This window comes from Scyliorhinus torazame, chromosome 31, assembly GCF_047496885.1.
Source record: "Scyliorhinus torazame isolate Kashiwa2021f chromosome 31, sScyTor2.1, whole genome shotgun sequence".
In the NCBI taxonomy this organism is placed as follows: domain Eukaryota; kingdom Metazoa; phylum Chordata; class Chondrichthyes; order Carcharhiniformes; family Scyliorhinidae; genus Scyliorhinus; species Scyliorhinus torazame.
This window is the reverse complement of record NC_092737.1, coordinates 20,475,071-20,496,218: the sequence shown is the minus strand read 5'-3', so window position 1 is coordinate 20,496,218 and position 21,148 is coordinate 20,475,071. Positions and strand designations below refer to the sequence as shown.

General features: G+C 53.8%; 1 protein-coding gene across 1 annotated transcript in view; it reads right to left on the bottom strand.

The window, feature by feature from the left end:
• Positions 1-21,148, bottom strand: part of LOC140404751 (transferrin receptor protein 2-like) — a 75,434-nt gene that overhangs the window by 16,697 nt on the left and 37,589 nt on the right. The window contains 4 exon segments of the mRNA XM_072493465.1: positions 3,664-3,803; positions 6,101-6,217; positions 16,252-16,374; positions 18,450-18,558. Of these exon segments, the coding sequence (XP_072349566.1) occupies positions 3,664-3,803; positions 6,101-6,217; positions 16,252-16,374; positions 18,450-18,558 (489 nt within the window).

The following is a 21,148-nucleotide window of genomic DNA, read 5'->3' as shown; positions in this document are numbered from 1 at the left end:
ACTAATCCCGGGACTCCGGGAAATATCAGTCAGTAATTTAGTGCCGTTAAGTCTTATTTCCAATATGTCTTTCCTCCATGACGAAGAATTGATCCTGGGATTTGTTGGTAAACGTTTGAATCCATCTCACAAGAACGCCAGGAAGGACAATAATGATTCTCTCAACAGAGACCTCCCTGTAAATACTGACACACTCCCGGGGACTCCCTGGAAATACTGCCACACTCCCATGGGAATCCTTGGAAATACTGCCACACTCCCCGGGGACTCCCTGCAAATCTGACACACTCCCCGGGGACTCCCTGGAAAAACTGACACACTCCCCGGGGTCACCCTGTAAATACTGACACACTCCCCAGGGGCCTCCTGTAAATACTGACACATTCCCCGGGGACTCCCTGTAAATACTGACACTCTCCCCGGGGACCCCCTGTAAATACTGACACACTCCCCGGGGACCCCCTGTAAATACTGACACACTTCCCGGGGACCCGCTATAAATACTGACACACTCCCCGTAAATACTGACACACTCCCCGGGGACTCCCTGTAAATACTGACACACTCCCCGGGGACTCCCTGGAAATACTGCCACACTCCCCGGGGACCCCCTGTAAATACTGACACACGTCCTGGGGACCCCCTGTAAATACTGACACACTCCCTGTAAATACTGACACACTCCCCGGGGACCCGCTGTAAATACTAGCACTCTCCCTGGGGACTCCCTGTAAATACTGACACACTCCCCGGGGACTCCCTGGAAATACTGACACACTCCCCGGGGACCCCCTGTAAATACTGACACACTCCCCGGGGACCCCCTGTAAATACTGACACACTTCCCGGGGACCCCCTATAAATACTGACACACTCCCCGTAAATACTGACACACTCCCCGGGGACTCCCTGGAAATACTGACACACTCCCCGGGGAACCCCCCCCCCCCTGTAAATACTGACACACTCCCCGGGGACCCCCTGTAAATACTGACACACTCCCCGGGGACCCCCTGTAAATACTGACACACTCCCCGGGGACCCCCTGTAAATACTGACACACTTCCCGGGGACCCCCTATAAATACTGACACACTCCCCGTAAATACTGACACACTCCCCGGGGACTCCCTGGAAATACTGACACACTCCCCAGGGACCCCCCTGTAAATACTGACACATTCCCCGGGGACTCCCTGTAAATACTGACACACTCCCCGGGGCCCCCCTGTAAATACTGCCACACTCCCCGGGGCCCCCCTGTAAATACTGACACACTCCCCGGGGACCCCCTGTAAATACTGCCACACTCCCCGGGGACCCCCCTGTAAATACTGCCACACTCCCCGGGGCCCCCCTGTAAATACTGCCACACTCCCCGGGGACCCCCCTGTAAATACTGACACACTCCCCGGGGACCCCCTGTAAATACTGCCACACTCCCCGGGGACCCCCTGTAAATACTGCCACACTCCCCGGGGACCCCCCTGTAAATACTGCCACACTCCCCGGGGCCCCCCTGTAAATACTGCCACACTCCCCGGGGACCCCCCTGTAAATACTGACACACTCCCCGGGGACCCCCTGTAAATACTGACACACTCCCCGGGGACCCCCTGTAAATACTGCCACACTCCCCGGGGCCCCCCTGTAAATACTGCCACACTCCCCGGGGACCCCCCCTGTAAATACTGACACACTCCCCGGGGACTCCCTGGAAATACTGACACACTCCCCGTGGACCCCCCTGTAAATACTGACACACTCCCCGGGGCCCCCCTGTAAATACTGACACACTTCCCGGGGATTCCCTATAAATACTGACACACTCCCCGGGGACACCCTGTAAATACTGACACACTCCCCGGGGACCCCCCTGTAAATACTGACACACTCCCCGGGGACTCCCTGGAAATACTGACACACTCCCCGGGGACCCCCTGTAAATACTGACACATTCCCTCGGGAATCCCCTGTAAATACTGACACACTCCCCTGGGGCCCCCTGTAAATACTGACACACTCCCGGGAATCCCCTGTAAATACTGACACACTCCCCGAGGACCCCCTGTAAATACTGACACACTCCCCGGGGACCCCCTGTAAATACTGACACACTCCCCGGGGACCCCCCTGTAAATACTGACACTCTCCCCGGGGACCCCCCTGTAAATACTGACACCCCCCCCCCCCCCCCCGGGGACCCCCTGTAAATACTGACTCACTCCCACGGGGACCCCCCTGTAAATACTGACACTCTCCCCGGGGACCCCCTGTAAATACTGACACACCCCCCGGGGACCCCCTGTAAATACTGACACACTCCCCGGGGACCCCCTGTAAATACTGACACACCCCCCGGGGACCCCCTGTAAATACTGACACACTCCCCGAGGACCCCCCTGTAAATACTGACACACTCCCCGGGGACCCCCCTGTAAATACTGACACACTCCCCCGGGGTCCCCACTGTAAATACTGACACACTCCCCGGGGACCCCCCTGTAAATACTGACACACTCCCCCGGAGACCCCCTGTAAATACTGACACACTCCCCGGGGACCCCCTGTAAATACTGACACACTCCCCGGGGACCCCCTGTAAATACTGACACACTCCCCGGGGACTCCCTGTAAATACTGACACACTCCCCGGGGACCCCCCTGTAAATACTGACACACTCCCCGGGGACCCCCTGTAAATACTGACACACTCCCCGGGGACTCCCTGTAAATACTGACACACTCCCCGGGGACACCCTGTAAATACTGACACACCCCCTGGGGACCACCCTGTAAATACTGACTCACTCCCCCGGGGACCACCCTGTAAATACTGACACACCCCCCGGGGACCACCCTGTAAATACTGACACACTCCCCGGGGACTCCCTGTAAATACTGACACACTCCCTGGGGACACCCTGTAAATACTGACACACTCCCCGAGGACCCCCTGTAAATACTGACACACTCCCCGGGGACCCCCCTGTAAATACTGACACGCTCTCCGGGGACCCCCTGTAAATACTGACACACTCCCCGGGGACCCCCTGTAAATACTGACTCACTCCCCGGGGACGCCCTGTAAATACTGACACACTCCCACGGGACCCCCTGTAAATACTGACACACTCCCCGGGGACGCCCTGTAAATACTGACACACTCCCACGGGACCCCCTGTAAATACTGACACACTCCCCGGGGACTCCCTGTAAATACTGACACACTCCCCGGGGACTCCCTGTAAATACTCACACACTCCCCGGGGACCCCCTGTAAATACTGACTCACTCCCCGGGGACCCCCTGTAAATACTGACACACTCCCCCGGGGACCCCCTGTAAATACTGACACTCTCCCCGGGGACCCCCTGCAAATACTGACACACTCCCCGGGGACCCCCCTGTAAATACTGACACACTCCCCGGGGACCCCCTGTAAATACTGACACACTCCCCCGGGGACCCCCTGTAAATACTGACACACTCCCCCGGGGACCCCCTGTAAATACTGACACACTCCCCGAGGACCCCCCTGTAAATACTGACACACTCCCCGAGGGACCCCTGTAAATACTGCCAAGCTGAGTCAGAAGCCACCACCCCGGTGCCGGTCTGGGTGCCGCTTTTGAAGATGACGTGCACCTCAGCACCGTCTCACCTCAGGAGTTTGCTGGCCGCGCTGACGCTGATGGGATGCGCCACAATCTGGGGCAGAGCAGACGAGTTCATCGGCGGGAATTGCGTGTGGTTGAACGAGGGGAAGCCTGGCGTGAAGGGATCTCCGGTCCCACGGTGCACCTGGAGGGGAAGAGACGGGCATGAAACAGGGTTTGGGCCATTCCGCCGGCAATCTTTTATCAGAGCAAGGTGCCCTCGTGAAGATGGCCGTCTGGTCAGGAAAAATACAAGAATGCCAAGTTTTGAACTCTCACAACAATTTATACCTCATGAGAAAAGGGCGCCGATTGGCGGAATTGTTTTTGCAATTCCAGCAGCGGCTGCCTTTCAGGCGGCCCTGCCGTGGCTACGATGCCCCACGCTGGTGGAAGGCGCTATAGAAATTCACGTCCCCTTTTTACTCTTTCGTAAATACAAACCTGTTCAGGTTTTCCGTTCTCTGGGAGGCCTGAAGGGGGTGGGGTGTGTGGGGGCAGGTTCAACGGGAACTTTCGAAAGGGGGCATTTGGAGGCTGCCGGGGAAAGATTTGGGGAGAGGGAGGAGTGGGACGACACGGAGCTGGGAAAGGCATGATGGGACAAATCGCCTCATTCTGAGGTGTTAGTCCGTATCGTATCTGCGTTTCGTCGCTTGCTCTTTGACCTCCTCAGCCAGCGAAGGTTTATCAATCTCATTTCCAGCTGACCACAACCCACTCCCCCCCCCCCCCCGCCGCACCACACCCAGCAGCTCCCCCACAGCACCCCCTCACCAAGCACCCCAGAAACCCCGCAGCACCCCCACCCAGCACCCCCTCAAGCAGCCCTACCCAGAAACCCCCCAGCATCTCCTCCTGCACCGCCCCAGCAGCCCCCGCAGCACCTCCCCAGCAGCCCCCGCAACACCTCTCTAGCAGACCCCCCAGCAGCTCCCCTAGAAGCCCTCCAACAGCTCCCCGACTGCCACACCGGCAGCAGCCCCCTCAGCACCTCCTCAGCAGCCCCCCAGCACCTCCCCAGCAACCCCTAGCAGCCTCCCCAGCAGCCCCCTCAGCACCTCCCCAGCAGCCCCCCAGCACCGCCCCAGCAACCCCTAGCAGCCTCCCCAGCAGCCCCCTCAGCACCTCCCCAGCAGCCCCCCAGCAACCCCTAGCAGCCTCCCCAGCAGCCCCCTCAGCACCTCCCCAGCAACCCCCTCAGCACCTCTCGAGCAGCCCCCCAGCAACGCCACCACCTGCCCCCCAGCAGCTTCCCCAGCAGCCCCCGCAACACCTCCCTAGCAGCCCCCCCAGCAGCTCCCCGACTGCCAGCCCCGCAGCAGCCGCCGCAGCACCTCCCCAGCAACCCCCTCAGCACCTCTCCAGCAGCCCCCCCTGCAACGCCACCACCTGCCCCCCAGCAGCCCACCAGCACCTCCCCAGCAGCCCCCTAGCAGCCTTCCTCAGCAGACCCCCCAGTAGCCCTCCAGAACCTCTGCAGCAGCCCCCCAGCAGCTTCCCTTGCAGCCCCCCCCAGCAGCCTCCATTGCAGCATCCCCAGTAGCCCTCCCCAGCAGCCACCCCCCCCCCCCCCCCCCCCAGCAGCCACAACAGTTTTTTGAGGAGAGAGAGTTTGATTTCCCCTTTGTGTTTTATTTAATTAAATCTCAGGATGTGGGCGTCGCTGGTTCAGGCCCAGCATTTATTGCCCATCCCTAATTGCCCTCGAGAAGGTGGTGGGTGAGCCGCCTTGCGCCGCTGCAGTCCCTGTGGTGTAGGTACACCCACTGTGCTGTCAGGGAGGGAGTTCCAGGATTTTGCCCCAGCGACGGCGAAGGAACGGCCGATATATTTCCCAGTCGGGACGGTGAGTGACTCGGAGGGGGACCTCCAGGTGGTGGGGTTCCCAGGTATCTGCTGCCCTTGTCCTTCTAGATGGTCGAGGTGGTGGGTTTGGAAGGTGCTGCCTGAGGAGCCTTGGTGAGTTGCTGCCGTGCATCTTGTAGACGGTACACACGGCTGCCGCTGTGCGTCGGTGGGGGAGGGAGTGAATGTTTGTGGAAGGGGGAGCAATCAAGTGGGGCTGCTTTGTCCTGGATGGTGTCGAGCTTCTTGAGTGTTGTTGGAGCTGCGCTCATCCAGGCAAGTGGGGAGTCTCCCATCACACTCCTGACTTGTGCCTTGTAGATGGTGGACAGGCTTTGGGGGGGGTCAGGAGGTGAGTTACTCTCCGCAGGATTCCCAGCCTCTGACCTGCCCTGGTAGCCACAGTATTAATGTGGCTGGGTCCAGTTCAGTTTCTGATCAATAGTTTCACCCTCCCGGCCCTGGCTTTGTTCCGGAAATCTGGGCGATATAGATTCCTGAGCGGCTCAGTCCCAGTTATCCCAGACTGGGTCCGAAAAAGGCCCTGTTTCCCGTGGCAGAGAGGAAGGCCCGGATTCATCCTTACACACTTACATGTCCAGAGATAGCGGTGTTGCTCTGTAGCCCCAGCCCCCTGGGATACTGCGGCAAGTCGGCAGGGTCAGGGTAGATCAGGACACCTATCGCCCCCTGCTGTTCAGCAAGGGCCACCTGCAGGAGAGAGAGGAACAGATTCACTTAAAAAAAAACAAGGCCCCAGCATCAAACACGAGAGGGAAGCTCCCTCGACACTGACCCCATCAAACACTCCCAGGAGAGGTACAGCACGGGGTTAGATACAGAGTAAAGCACCCACTACACTGTCCCAATCAAACACTCCCAGGACAGGTACAGCGCAGGGTTAGATACAGAGTAAAGCTCCCTCGACACTGTCCCCAACAAACACTCCCAGGACAGGTACAGCACAGGGTTAGATACAGAGTAAACCTCCCTCTACACTGTCCCCATCAAACACTCCCAGGGCAGGTACGGCACAGGGTTTGATACAGAGTAAAGCTCCCTCTACACTGTCCCCATCAAATACTCCCAGGACAGGTACAGCACGGGGTTAGATACAGAGTAAAGCTCCCTCTACACTGTCCCCATCAAACACTCCCAGGACAGGTACAGCACGGAGTTAGGTACAGAGTAAAGCTCCCTCTACACTGTCCCCATCAAACACTCCCAGGGCAGGTACGGCACAGGGTTTGATACAGAGTAAAGCTCCCTCTACACTGTCCCCATCAAACACTCCCAGGACAAGTACAGCACGGGGTTAGATACAGAGTAAAGCTCCCTCTACACTATCCCCATCAAACACTCCCAGGGCAGGTAAAACACGGGGTTAGATACAGAGTAAAGCTCCCTCGACACTGCCCCATCAAACACTCCCAGGACAGGTACAGCACGGGGTTAGATACAGAGTAAAGCTCCCTCTACACTGTCCCAATCAAACACTCCCAGGACAGGTACAGCACGGGGTTAGATACAGAGTAAAGCTACCTCGACACTGTCCCCAACAAACACTCCCAGGACAGGTACAGCACGGGGTTAGATACAAAGTAAAGCTCCCTCTACACTGTCCCCATCAAACACTCCCACGACAGGTACAGCACGGGGTTAGATACAGAGTAAAGCTCCCTCTACACTGTCCCCATCAAACACTCCCAGGACAGGTACAGCACGGGGTTAGATACAGAGTAAAGCACCCACTACACTGTCCCAATCAAACACTCCCAGGACAGGTACAGCGCAGGGTTAGATACAGAGTAAAGCTCCCTCAACACTGTCCCCAACAAACACTCCCAGGACAGGTACAGCACAGGGTTAGATACAGAGTAAACCTCCCTCTACACTGTCCCCATCAAACACTCCCAGGACAGGTACGGCACAGGGTTTGATACAGAGTAAAGCTCCCTCTACACTGTCCCCATCAAATACTCCCAGGACAGGTACAGCACGGGGTTAGATACAGAGTAAAGCTCCCTCTACACTGTCCCCATCAAACACTCCCAGGACAGGTACAGCACGGGGTTAGATACAGAGTAAAGCTCCCTCTACACTATCCCCATCAAACACTCCCAGGACAGGTAAAACACGGGGTTAGATACAGAGTAAAGTTCCCTCGACACTGCCCCATCAAACACTCCCAGGACAGGTACAGCACGGGGTTAGATACAGAGTAAAGCTCCCTCTACACTGTCCCAATCAAACACTCCCAGGACAGGTACAGCACGGGGTTAGATACAGAGTAAAGCTCCCTCTACACTGTCCCAATCAAACACTCCCAGGACAGGTACAACACGGGGTTAGATACAGAGTAAAGCTCCCTCTAAACTATCCCCATCAAACACTCCCAGGACAGGTACAACACTGGGTTAGATACAGAGTAAAGCTCCCTCGACACTGCCCCATCAAACACTCCCAGGACAGGTACAGCACGGGGTTAGATACAGAGTAAAGCTCCCTCTACACTGTCCCATTCAAGCACTCCCAGGACAGGTACAGCATGGGGTTAGATACAGAGTAAAGCTCCCTCAACACTGTCCCAATCAAACACTCCCAGGACAGGTACAGCACGGGGTTAGATACAGAGTAAAGCTCCCTCTACACTATCCCCATCAAACACTCCCAGGACAGGTAAAACACGGGGTTAGATACAGAGTAAAGTTCCCTCGACACTGCCCCATCAAACACTCCCAGGACAGGTACAGCACGCGGTTAGATACAGAGTAAAGCTCCCTCTACACTGTCCCAATCAAACACTCCCAGGACAGGTACAGCACTGGGTTAGATACAGAGTAAAGCTCCCTCTACACTGTCCCAATCAAACACTCCCAGGACAGGTACAGCACAGGGTTAGATACAGAGTAAAGCTCCCTCTACACTATCCCCATCAAACACTCCCAGGACAGGTACAACACTGGGTTAGATACAGAGTAAAGCTCCCTCGACACTGCCCCATCAAACACTCCCAGGACAGGTACAGCACGGGGTTAGATGCAGAGTAAAGCTCCCTCTACACTGTCCCCATCAAACACTCCCAGGACAGGTACAACACGGGGTTAGATACAGAGTAAAGCTCCCTCGACACTGTCCCCATCAAACACTCCCAGGACAGGTACAACACGGGGTTAGATACAGAGTAAAGCTCCCTCTACACTGTCCCCAACAAACACACCAAAACACTCGGCCAGTGTGATCACATTTCCTGTGGCCTTCCCCTTGAGATGGCCAACATTCGGCTCTTTGGGCCTCCGTCCACTGGGTGGAGCTGCCCGCCTCACTTCTCAGAGCTGCTTCAGAACTGCCGCTGAAAATATGCTTCTGCCCCCATCAGCCTCCGGGAGCAGGGTACCAGGGTCAATGAATTCCTGGCTAACTGCTTTCAAAATAAAACACTTCCCGGGACAGGGATGTGTGCGCGGGAGTGGGTGTGGTTATGCAAGCTCTACCTCTTCTTGCCTTTCAATCCTTTATTTTGTCCCAATGCGCACACCTACGAAAATATTTTGGGGGGACATTAGTCCTGCACTGGACGGTGACCCCGTCTGGGGTTTGGTGATGGGGTGTCGCGTCCCCGACTGAGTTCGGGAGCCGGGCTTTCGCGCCCTCCATTTGAAGGTCGGGCCCATCGCGACCCCTGCGGCCTGCGAGGCCTGGGGTCGGCCTGGAGGCCCCGACCACTGGCCTCATACTGCCTTGTCCTCGATGTCCGTCGTGAGGGGTTGGAGTTGGCTGGTCTCGTCGGGTCACACCCCCCCCCCCCCCCCCACCCCCCCACTTCGGCCGGGGCCTAGGGCCCTTCCCGCCTGGGCGCCGGCGCTTCCGTCGATGGAACCTTTGAGAGACCCCGAGGGTTTGTTCGACGATCCTGTCACTGCCGTTCCGAGCGGCAAGGGCGGAGTTATTATCCCGCAGCACATCGACAATCCTGGACTTTATTCCCTTGTGATTCCCTGTTGTCATGATGTTGTCTTTTCTCCTCACCGGGGAAGGGGTGGGGGGGTGGGGCGATGTTTGAGCACGAGGGCGAAGGTCGTTTGTTATCCTGTTCTGGGAAAAGCCACACTGAGTCGATAAAGTGATTTTCGGTTTGCGCAAAACTTTTCCCGGTTTTCAAAAATGTCATGTAATCCTCGCTTTTGTGCGGAGGGCGGGGGGGGGGGGGGGGGGGGGGGGAGTGAATTTTAGACACCCCCTGACTTCGCCTATAAAGGAGTTGGGTGAAATCACGGTGGGGTGGGCGCTTGGCCTGGCGGTAGGCGGTGGGGTTAGTCGAGTCCTCGCTGGGATTGAGGAAAGCCCCCCCATTCGAGGTCATTGCATCGGGCTTTCATTCTGACTTTTACGTTACTTCGAATTTTGAGAATCCTTGCCTGTCCCCTCCGAAGGGCGGGACAGATCGTCTACCCTGGAGAGGCCTGGCTCCCTCGGGATTGGCGTGTTTGGCGTTATTGGGGCCGTTGGGGGGGGGGGGGGGGGGGGCGAGGGGGGGAAATGGTGGAATGAGAGGTGGCGGGCCCTTGCGTGTGGCCCTCGCCCGAATTGGTGAAGAGAGAGTCTGTATGTTGACCTCCATGTCGTTGGAGACCTTCTTCGGTTTGGGGGTAGGCCTGACGGGGGCGGGTTAAAGCCCCCCCTCCTCAAGGTGGTCTTATATATTGGTCTCCCGAGAGTCCTCCTGGTTATGACTGGGGCTTCCATGGGGAGGCAGTGTTTTTGTTTCTGTTGAGGCAACGCGGCCTTGTCCGGTGGCGTCCTCCTTGTAACGGTGCGCGGCGCTGACCCGAGACCGGCGTTCCTGGGCTAACACGGGCGTACCACCCGGGGGGGGGAGGGGGGGATCCTTCTCCTCTTTATCTGGGTGCCGTCAGAGACCCTCTGCCCCTCGGTAGTTTTCCCTTTTTTCACTCTGTCTCGAGACGGCCCTGACAATAGTCCGAATCTATTAGCTGCTGGTCCTCTTTGTATGACCAGGCGAAATGATGTGATCGGGCCTCTGTTGTTTGTAGTGTACACAAGCGATTTGGAGGAAAATGTAGCCGATTAGTTAGTTTGCGGATGACACCAAGGTTGGTGGAGGGGCAGATAGCGTTGAGGACTGTCAGAGGATACAGCAGGACATAGATAGGTTGGAGACTTGGGCAGAGAAATGGCAAATGCAGTTTAATCCAGACAAATGTGAGGTAATGCATTTTGGTGGGTCTAACATCGAGGGGAAATATACAGTAAACGGCAAAACTCTTAGGAATATAGAAAGTGTGAGAGATCTGGGCGTGCGGGTCCACAGATCTTTGAAGGTGGCAACACAAGTGGACAAGGTAGTCGAGAAGGCATACGGAATGTTTGCCTTCATTGGACGGGGCATCGAGTATAAAAACTGGCAAGTCAGGCTGCAGTTGTATAGAACCTTGGTAAGGCCGCACTTGGAATATTGAGCACAATTCTGGCCGCCGCACTACCAGGAGGATGTGGAGGCTTTGGAGAGGGTGCAGAGGAGGTTTAACCAGGATGTTGCCTGGTCTGGAGGGTGTTAGCTACGCGGCGAGGCTGAATAGACTTGTAACGAAAGAGAAAACGCTGCAAAATCTCAGCAGGTCAGGCAGCATCTGTAGGGAGAGAAAATAGCTAACGTTTCGAGTCCGATGACTCTTTGTCAAAGCTGAATAGACTCGGACTGTTTTCATTCGAAAGACAGAGGTTGAGGGGCGACCTGATGGAGGTCTACAAGATTATGTGGGGCATGGATAGAGTGGATGGGCAGGTTCTTTCCCAGGGTGGAGGGGTCAGTCACCAGTGGGCGTAGGTTTAAGGTCCGTGGGGTAAAGTTTAGAGGAGATGTGCGAGGCAGGTTTTTTACGCAGAGGGCAGTGAGTGTCTGGAACGCGTTGCCAGGGGAGGTTGTGGAAGCAGATACATTAACGGCGTTCAAAAGGCATCTTGACAAACACATGGATAGGACAGGTATAGAGGGATACGGCACAAGGAAGTGCTGAGGGTTTTGGCAAAGGTTGGTATCATGACCAGTACAGGCTTGGAGGGCCGAAGGGCCTGTTCCTGTGCTACATTGTTCTTTGTTCTTTGATGGCTGTCCTGTCCTGTGCCTGAGATTGGGGGTGGGGGGGGATGTTACATCTTGTTTACACCGTGGTTTACTAAGGCAGTCGAAACACTTGTCAAGAGGAAGAAGGAGGCTTATGTAAAGATGAGACATGAAGGTTCAGTTAGGGCGCTCGAGAGTTACAAGTTAGCTAGGAATGACCTAAAGAGAGAGCTAAGAAGAGCCAGGAGGGTACATGAGGAGTCTTTGGCAGGTAGGATCAAGGATAACCCTAAAGTTTTCTATAGATATGTCAGGAATAAAAAAATGACTAGGGTAAGAGTAGGGCCAGTCAAGGACAGTAGTGGGAAGTTGTGCGTGGAGTCCGAGGAGATAGGAGAGGTGCTAAATGAATATTTTTTGTCAGTAGTCACACAGGAAAAAGACAATGTTGTCGAGGAGAATACTGAGATTCAGGCTACTAGACTAGACGGGCTTGAGGTTCATAAGGAGGAGGTGTTAACAATTCTGGAAAGGGTGAAAATAGATAAGTCCCCTGGGCCAGATGGGATTTATCCTAGGATTCTCTGGGAAGCGAGGGAGGAGATTGCTGAGCCTTTGGCTTTGATCTTTAAGTCATCTTTGTCAACAGGAATAGTGCCAGAAGACTGGAGGATAGCAAATGTTGTCCCCTTGTTCAAGAAGGGGAGTAGAGACAACCCCGGTAACTATAGACCAGTGAGCCTTACTTCTGTTGTGGGCAAAATCTTGGAAAGGTTTATAAGAGATAGGATGTATAATCATCTGGAAAGGAATAATTTGATTAGACATAGTCAACATGGTTTCGTGAAGGGTAGGTCGTGCCTCACAAACCTTATTGAGTTCTTTGAGAAGGTGACCAAACAGGTGGATGAGGGTAAAGCAGTTGATGTGGTGTATATGGATTTCAGTAAAGCGTTTGATAAGGTTCCCCACGGTAGGCTACTGCAGAAAATACGGAAGCATGGGATTCAGGGAGATTTAGCAGTTTGGATCAGAAATTGGCTAGCTGGAAGAAGACAAAGGGTGGTGGTTGATGGGAAGTGTTCAGACTGGAGTCCCGTTACTAGTGGTGTACCACAAGGATCTGTTTTGGGGCCACTGCTGTTTGTCATTTTTATAAATGACCTGGAGGAGGGTGTAGAAGGATGGGTGAGTAAATTTGCAGATGACACTAAAGTCGGTGGAGTTGTGGACAGTGCGGAAGGATGTTACAAGTTACAGAGGGACATAGATAAGCTGCAGTGCTGGGCTGAGAGGTGGCAAATGGAGTTTAATGCAGAAAAGTGTGAGGTGATTCATTTTGGAAGGAATAACAGGAAGACAAAGTACTGGGCTAATGGTAAGATTCTTGGCAGTGTGGATGAGCAGAGAGATCTCGGTGTCCATGTACATAGATCCCTGAAAGTTGCCACTCAGGTTGAGAGGGTTGTTAAGAAGGCGTACGGTGTGTTAGCTTTTATTGGTAGAGGGATTGAGTTTCGGAGCTATGAGGTCATGTTGCAGCTGTACAAAACTCTGGTGCGGCCGCATTTGGAGTATTGCGTGCAATTCTGGTCGCCGCATTATAGGAAGGATGTGGAAGCATTGGAAAGGGTGCAGAGGAGACTTACCAGGATGTTGCCTGGTATGGAGGGAAGATCTTATGAGGAAAGGCTGAGGGACTTGAGGCTGTTTTCGTTAGAGAGAAGAAGGTTAAGGGGTGACTTAATTGAGGCCTACAAGATGATCAGAGGATTGGATAGGGTGGTCAGTGAGAGCCTTTTTCCTCGGATGGTGATGTCTAGCACGAGGGGACATAGCTTTAAATTGAGGGGAGATAGATATAGGACAGATGTCAGAGGTAGGTTCTTTACTCAGAGTGTAGGAAGGGTGTGGAATGCCCTGCCTGCAACAATAGTGGACTCGCCAACACTAAGGGCATTCAAATGGTCATTGGATAGACATATGGACGATAAGGGAATAGTGTAGATGGGCTTTAGAGTGGTTTCACAGGTCGGTGCAACATCGAGGGCCGAAGGGCCTGTACTGCGCTGTAATGTTCTAGGTTCTATCTTGTGGTCTTCATAAAATATCCTCCCAGGCCTGGGGTTCTGCTGAACATACTTGGGATTTTTATTCTACTTTTGGGGGCACAGATTTACGGTCAGGGGCAGGAGATTGAGAGAGGATTTGAGGAAAAACCTTTTCCCCCCAGAGGGTGCTGGGAATCGGGAACTCGCTGCCTGAAAGGGTGGGAGAGGCGGGAACCCTCACAACATTTAAGAAGCATTTAGATGTGATCTTTCGATGCCAAGGGGGGCGGTACTGGGGTTGGCACTGCTCCCTCACAGCGCCAGGGACCCGGGTTCGATTCCCCGCTGGGTCACTGTCCGTGCGGAGTCTGCACGTCCTCCCCCGTGTCTGCGTGGGTTTCCTCCCGGTGCTCCGGTTTCCTCCCACAGTCCAAAGATGTGCAGGTTAGGTGGATTGGCCGTGCTAAATTGTCCCTTTGTGTCCAAAGATGTCCAGGTTAGGTGGATTGGCCGCGCTAAATTGTCCCTTAGTGTCCAAAGATGTGCAGGTTAGGTGGATTGGCCGTGCTAAATTGCCCCTTAGTGTCCAAAGATGTGCAGGTTAGGTGGATTGGCCGTGCTAATTTGTCCCTTAGTGTCCAAAGATGTGCAGGTTAGGTGGATTGGCCGTGCTAAATTTCCCCTTAGTGTCCAAAGATATGCAGGTTAGGTGGATTGGCCGTGCTAAATTGCCCTTAGTGTCCAAAGATGTGCAGGTTAGGTGGATTGGCCGTGCTAAATTGTCCCTTAGTGTCCAAAGATGTGCAGGTTAGGTGGATTGGCCGTGCTAAATTGCCCCTTAGTGTCCAAAGATGTGCAGGTTAGGTGGATTGGCCGTGCTAAATTTCCCCTTAGTGTCCAAAGATGTGCAGGTTAGGTGAATTGGCCGTGCTAATTTGTCCCTTAGTGTCCAAAGATGTGCAGGTTAGGTGGATTGGCCGTGCTAATTTGTCCCTCAGTGTCCAAAGATGTGCAAGTTAGGTGGATTGGCCGTGCTAATTTGTCCCTTAGTGTCCAACGATGTGCAGGTTAGGTGGATTGGCCGTGCTAATTTGTCCCTTAGTGTCCAAAGATGTGCAGGTTAGGTGGATTGGCCGTGCTAATTTGTCCCTTAGTGTCCAACGATGTGCAGGTTAGGTGGATTGGCCGTGCTAATTTGTCCCTCAGTGTCCAAAGATGTGCAAGTTAGGTGGATTGGCCGTGCTAAATTGCCCCTTAGTGTCCAAAGATGTGCAGGTTAGGTGGATTGGCCGTGCTAAATTGTCCCTTAGTGTCCAAAGATGTGCAGGTTAGGTGGATTGGCCGTGCTAAATTTCCCCTTAGTGTCCAAAGATGTGGTTAGGTGGATTGGCCGTGCTAATTTGTCCCTTAGTGTCCAACGATGTGCAGGTTAGGTGGATTGGCCGTGCTAATTTGTCCCTTAGTGTCCAAAGATGTGCAGATAAGGTGGATTGGCCGTGATAAATTTCCCCTTAGTGTCCAAAGGTGTGCAGGTTAGGTGGATTCGCCGTGCTAAATTTCCCCTTAGTGTCCAAAGATGTGCAGGTTAGGTGGATTGGCCATGCTAAATTGCCCCTTAGTGTCCAAAGATGTGCAGGTTAGGTGGATTGGCCGTGCTAAATTTCCCCTTAGTGTCCAAAGATGTGCAGGTTAGGTGGATTGGCCGTGCTAAATTGCCCCTTAGTGTCCAAAGGTTAGTTGGGGTGATAGGGTCTAGGTAGGGTGCTCTTCCGGAGGGTCGGTGCAGACTCGATGGGCCGAATAGCCTCCTTCTGCGCTGTCGGGATGCTGCGATTCTATGAAGGCGAAGGGCCAAGAGCTGGAAAATGGGATTCGAATGCTGAGGCGGCTGTTTTTGACCGGCGCAGATGTGCTGGGCTGAAGGGCCCTTTCTGTGTGGTAGGCCTCTAACGAGGGCAAACATGGCGTGAGGAACATATCCTGAATTCCGACGGTCGTTGGGAGCAGTCGCCACGTACGAACGTGCGCACCGTTTTGCCCTATCCCAGCCTCTCTTGTCCTCTGGTGGTGCGGCTGGAGGCTCTCCAAGTTGAGTTTCATTGAGTCAGCCATACTGCTGCTGGGAACAGGGGATCCGTGTGGAATGATCCAGTCAGGGACAACCACGCCATAAAGAGCACCGGGAATGCGATCTCGAGGCCATTCAGCCCCTCAATCCCATTCAATAACGGAGGACGATAGTGTGGTGGTATGTATTAGGGGTAATGCGGTACACCATAAATGCCAAGGAGCTATTGGAGGACAGATGCTGGGTCCCGATTGGATCCGCCGCCTACTGGGCTCCACCCAGATAGGCGGGGTATAAGAACCCGGTTTACTCCCAGCAGCTGCATTCTGTGACTGAGCTGCTGGGGAACAAGTCTGCTCAATAAAGCCTCGATTGAAGTTCTCTACGTCTCGCCTCGTGTGTGATGGATGGTGCTACAGATAGCTGACCTTCTAGCACTGGAACTCCAAATGTCACTTTTCACTCCTTCTAGGACCACAAAAACCCACCCCTCTCGGCCTTCAACTTTCGAATTTACTCCAACATATCTAATGCGACTAACCTTTTCGGCGAAGCTGATTTTCCCAACTCGGAGGATGACCAAGTTATTTTTCACGCTGACCCCGAACTCGCTCAGTCTCGCAAAGTCCTCATCTCGTCCATAGTGAGCGTAGACCAATCCCCCCTACAGCAGCAGGGAGCAAAATCACGACAAATGGTTACTTTTCACATGTTTTACTGTCCGCCTAAGTGAAAAAAATGTCAGAAGTTAGAGACAGAGTAAAGTTCCCTCTGCACTGTCACCGTCAAACACTCCCAGGACAGGTACAGCACGGGGTTAGAGACAGAGTAAAGCTCCCTCTACACTGTCCCCATCAAACACTCGCAGGGCAGGTACAGCACGGGGTTAGATACAGAGTAAAGCTCCCTCTACACTGTCCCCATCAAACACTCCCAGGACAGGTACAGCACGGGGTTAGATACAGAGTAAAGCTCCCTCTACACTGTCCCCATCAAACACTCCCAGGACAGGTACAGCACGGGGTTAGATACAGAGTAAAGCTCCCTCTACACTGTCCCCATCAAACACTCCCAGGACAGGTACAGCACGGGGTTAGATACAGAGTAAAGCTCCCTCTACACTGTCACCGTCAAACACGCCCAGGACAGGTACAGCACGGGGTTAGATACAGAGTAAAGCTCCCTCTACACTGTCCCCATCAAACACTCCCAGGACAGATACAGCACGGGGTTAGATACAGAGTAAAGCTCCCTCTGCACTGTCCCCATCAAACACTCCCAGGACAGGTACAGCACGGGGTTGATACAGAGTAAAGCTCACTCTACACTGTCCCCATCAAACACTCCCAGGACAGTTACAGCACGGGGTTCGATACAGAGTAAAGCTCCCTCTACACTGTCTCCATCAAACACGCCCAGGACATGTACAGCACGGGGTTAGATACAGAGTAAAGCTCCCTCTACACTGTCTCCATCAAACACTCCCAGAACAGGTACAGCACGGGGTTAGATACAGAGTAAAGCTCCCTCTACACTGTCCCCATCAAACACTCCCAGGACAGGTACAGCACGGGGTTAGATACAGAGTAAAGCTCCCTCTACACTGCCCCCATCAAACACTCCCAGGACAGGTACAGCACGGGGTTAGATACAGAGTTAAGCTCCCTCTACACTGTCCCCATCAAACACTCCCAGGACAGGTACAGCACGGGGTTAGATACAGAGTAAAGCTCCTTCTACACTGTCCCCATCAAACACTCCCAGGACAGGTACAGCACGAGTTTAGATACAGAGTAAAGCTCCCTCTACGCTGTCCCCATCAAACACTCCCAGGACAGGTACAGCACGGGGTTAGATACAGGGTAAAGCTCCCTCTACACTTTCCCCATCAAACACTCCCAGGACAGGTACAGCACGGGGTTAGATACAGAGTAAAACTCCCTCTACACTGTACCCATCAAACACTCCCAGGACAGGTACAGCACAGGGTTAGATACAGAGTAAAGCTCCCTCTACACTGTCCCCATCAAGCACTCCCAGGACAGGTACAGCACGGGGTTAGATACAGAGTAAAGCTCCCTCTGCACTGTCCCCATCAAACACTCACAGGACAGGTACAGAGTGGGGTTAGATACAGAGTAAAGCTCCCTCTACGCTGTCCCCATCAAACACTCCCAGGACAGGTACAGCACGGGGTTAGATACAGGGTAAAGCTCCCTCTACACTTTCCCCATCAAACACTCCCAGGACAGGTACAGCACGGGGTTAGATACAGAGTAAAGCTCCCTCTACACTGTCCCCATCAAACACTCCCAGGACAGGTACAGCACGGGGTTCAATACAGAGTAAAGCTCCCGCTACACTGCCCCCATCAAACACTCCCAGGACAGGTACAGCACGGGGTTAGGTACAGAGTTAAGCTCCCTCTACACTGTCCCCATCAGACACTCCCAGGACAGGTACAGCACGGGGTTAGATACAGAGTAAAGCTCCTTCTACACTGTCCCCATCAAACACTCCCAGGACAGGTACAGCACGAGTTTAGATACAGAGTTAAGCTCCCTCTACACTGTCCCCATCAAACACTCCCAGGACAGGTACAGCACGGGGTTAGATACAGAGTAAAGCTCCCTCTACACTGTCCCCATCAAACACTCCCAGGACAGGTACAGCACGCGGTTAGAGACAGAGTAAAGCTCCCTCTACACTGTCCCCATCAAACACTCCCAGGACACTCACCGAGACTGTATCCCTCGGGCTATAAGCAAGATATGCATCATCGTCAAGCTCTATGTCCTCCCTGCGGGTCCCGTTCTCATCGTTCACACGCAGGTAGCTGGGAGAAGATCTGCGAATGGAGACAATATGAAGAGCAATTGTTTTGCAACCTTCAACGTAGATCTGTCTGAGACACTGATCCGACTCAACTGGAGAATCGGCCCGGGTTCCGGGTCGCGGCACCTTAGGGAGGTCGTGAAGGTATCGGAGCGGGCTCAGAAAAGCATCACGAGGACGGTTCAGTTCCGTGGATCGGTCGGAGAATAAATTCGGTGACCCAATCCGGTAAAACCTCCTCTGAACCGCCTCACGTCTCTTCCTTCCATAAGGGGGCCAAAACCGGGCGCAGTATTCGAGATGTGGGCCCGAATTCCCCGGCCGTTCACTGGAGAATCCCGCCGGCAATACCGCCCCCCTCCCATGGGTATCTCGCTGGCGCCCATGGACAACGGCGGGAGCAGAGGGTCACGCCACCAGCCAAGAGCGTGTCGTGGAAACACGCAACGGGGGGGTGGGGCAGGGGGCTGGGGAATCCCACCCGTGGTCTCACCAATTCCCTGAAGCATCTCATCTTTACTTTTATGTTGGATAACATGCCATTCGCCGTCTTAGATCACCTGCTGTACCTATATGCCAGCTTCTTGCAACCCATGCACTAAAACACCCAGATCCCTCTGCATCTCGGGATTCTGTAGCCATGCTCCGTTGGCCCACTCACTTGACCTAGCTATGCCCATCTCTTTAATGGTAAGAAGGCGCAAGGTATTTATACTTGGAGACAATAGCGGCAAACTGTGCCGAGACAATGGAGAAGGAGTGTCTCCAAAGTCCCAAAAAGGTGTTGAGAATGTCATGGTGCAAACAGTCCCGATTTAAACCATCCATTCAGTTCCACGGTTTTAATTTCCGGGATGTGGGCTGTCACTGGCCGGGCCCAGCATTTATTGCCCATCCCTAATTGCCCCTTGAGGAGGTGGTGGTGAAAGAACTACACGGACGGGAATAAGCGGATTGTGGCGACCCCGCGTGCGGCCAACGGTCAACACAGTGTTTTGTGGGGTCACAGCCAGACCCCAATTGAGCGGGATCTGGCACCCCGGCCACAAGTTACTCACCAGCGGGTTACAGGCATCAGGGAAAAACCGAACTGGCAGGATCTCCATTCACCCAATGTACAAAACCTGAGTAGCAATCTCACGTCAAACAATATCAGAGAGTGTTACAGTGAGGGGTGTGGGGTATATCAGAGTGTTACAGTGAGGGGTATGGGGCATATCAGAGTGTTACAGTGAGGGGTGTGGGGTATATCAGAGAGTGTTACAGTGAGGGGTGTCGGGGTACATCGGAGTGTTACAGTGAGGGGTGTGGGGTATATCAGAGTGTTACAGTGAGGGGTGTGGGGTATATCAGAGTGTTACAGTGAGGGGTGTGGGGTATATCAGAGAGTGTCACAGTGAGGGGTGTGGGGTATATCAGAGAGTGTTACAGTGAGGGGTGTGGGGTATATCAGAGAGTGTTACTGTGAGGGGTGTGGGGTATATCAGAGTGTTACAGTGAGGGGTGTGGGGTATATCAGTGTTACAGTGAGGGGTGTGGGGTATATCAGAGAGTGTTACTGTGAGGGGTGTGGGGTATATCAGAGTGTTACAGTGAGGGGTGTGGGGTATATCAGAGAGTGTTACAGTGAGGGGTGTGGGATATATCAGAGCGTTACAGTGAGGGGTGTGGGGTATATCAGAGTGTTACAGTGAGGGGTGTGGGGTATATCAGTGTTACAGTGAGGGCTGTGGGGTATATCAGTGTTACAGTGAGGGGTGTGGGGTATATCAGAGTGTTCCAGTGAGGGGTGTGGGGTATATTAGTGTTACAGTGAGGGGTGTGGGGTATATCAGTGTTACAGTGAGGGGTGTGGGGTATATCAGTGTTACAGTGAGGGGTGTGGGGTATATCAGAGAGTGTTACAGTGAGGGGTGTGGGGTATATCAGAGTGTTACAGTGAGGGGTGTGGGGTATATCAGTGTTACAGTGAGGGGTGTGGGGTATATCAGTGTTACAGTGAGGGGTGTGGGGTATATCAGAGAGTGTTACAGTGAGGGGTGTGGGGTATATCAGAGTGTTACAGTGAGGGGTGTGGGGTATATCAGAGAGTGTTACTGTGAGGGGTGTGGGGTATATCAGAGTGTTACAGTGAGGGGTGTGGGGTATATCAGAGTGTTACAGTGAGGGGTGTGGGGTATATCAGAGTGTTACAGTGAGGGGTGTGGGGTATATCAGAGTGTTACAGTGAGGGGTGTGGGGTATATCAGTGTTACAGTGAGGGGTGTGGGGTATATCAAAGTGTTACAGTGAGGGGTGTGGGGTATATCAGAGTGTTACAGTGAGGGGTGTGGGGTATATCAGAGTGTTACAGTGAGGAGTGTGGGGTACATCAGAGAGTGTTACAGTGAGGGGTGTGGGGTATATCAGTGTTACAGTGAGGGGTGTGGGGTATATCAGAGAGTTACAGTGAGGGGTGTGGGGTATATCAGTGTTACAGTGAGGGGTGTGGGGTATTTCAGTGTTACAGTGAGGGGTGTGGGGTATATCAGAGTGTTACAGTGAGGGGTGTGGGGTATATCAGTGTTACAGTGAGGGGTGTGGGGTATATCAGTGTGTTACAG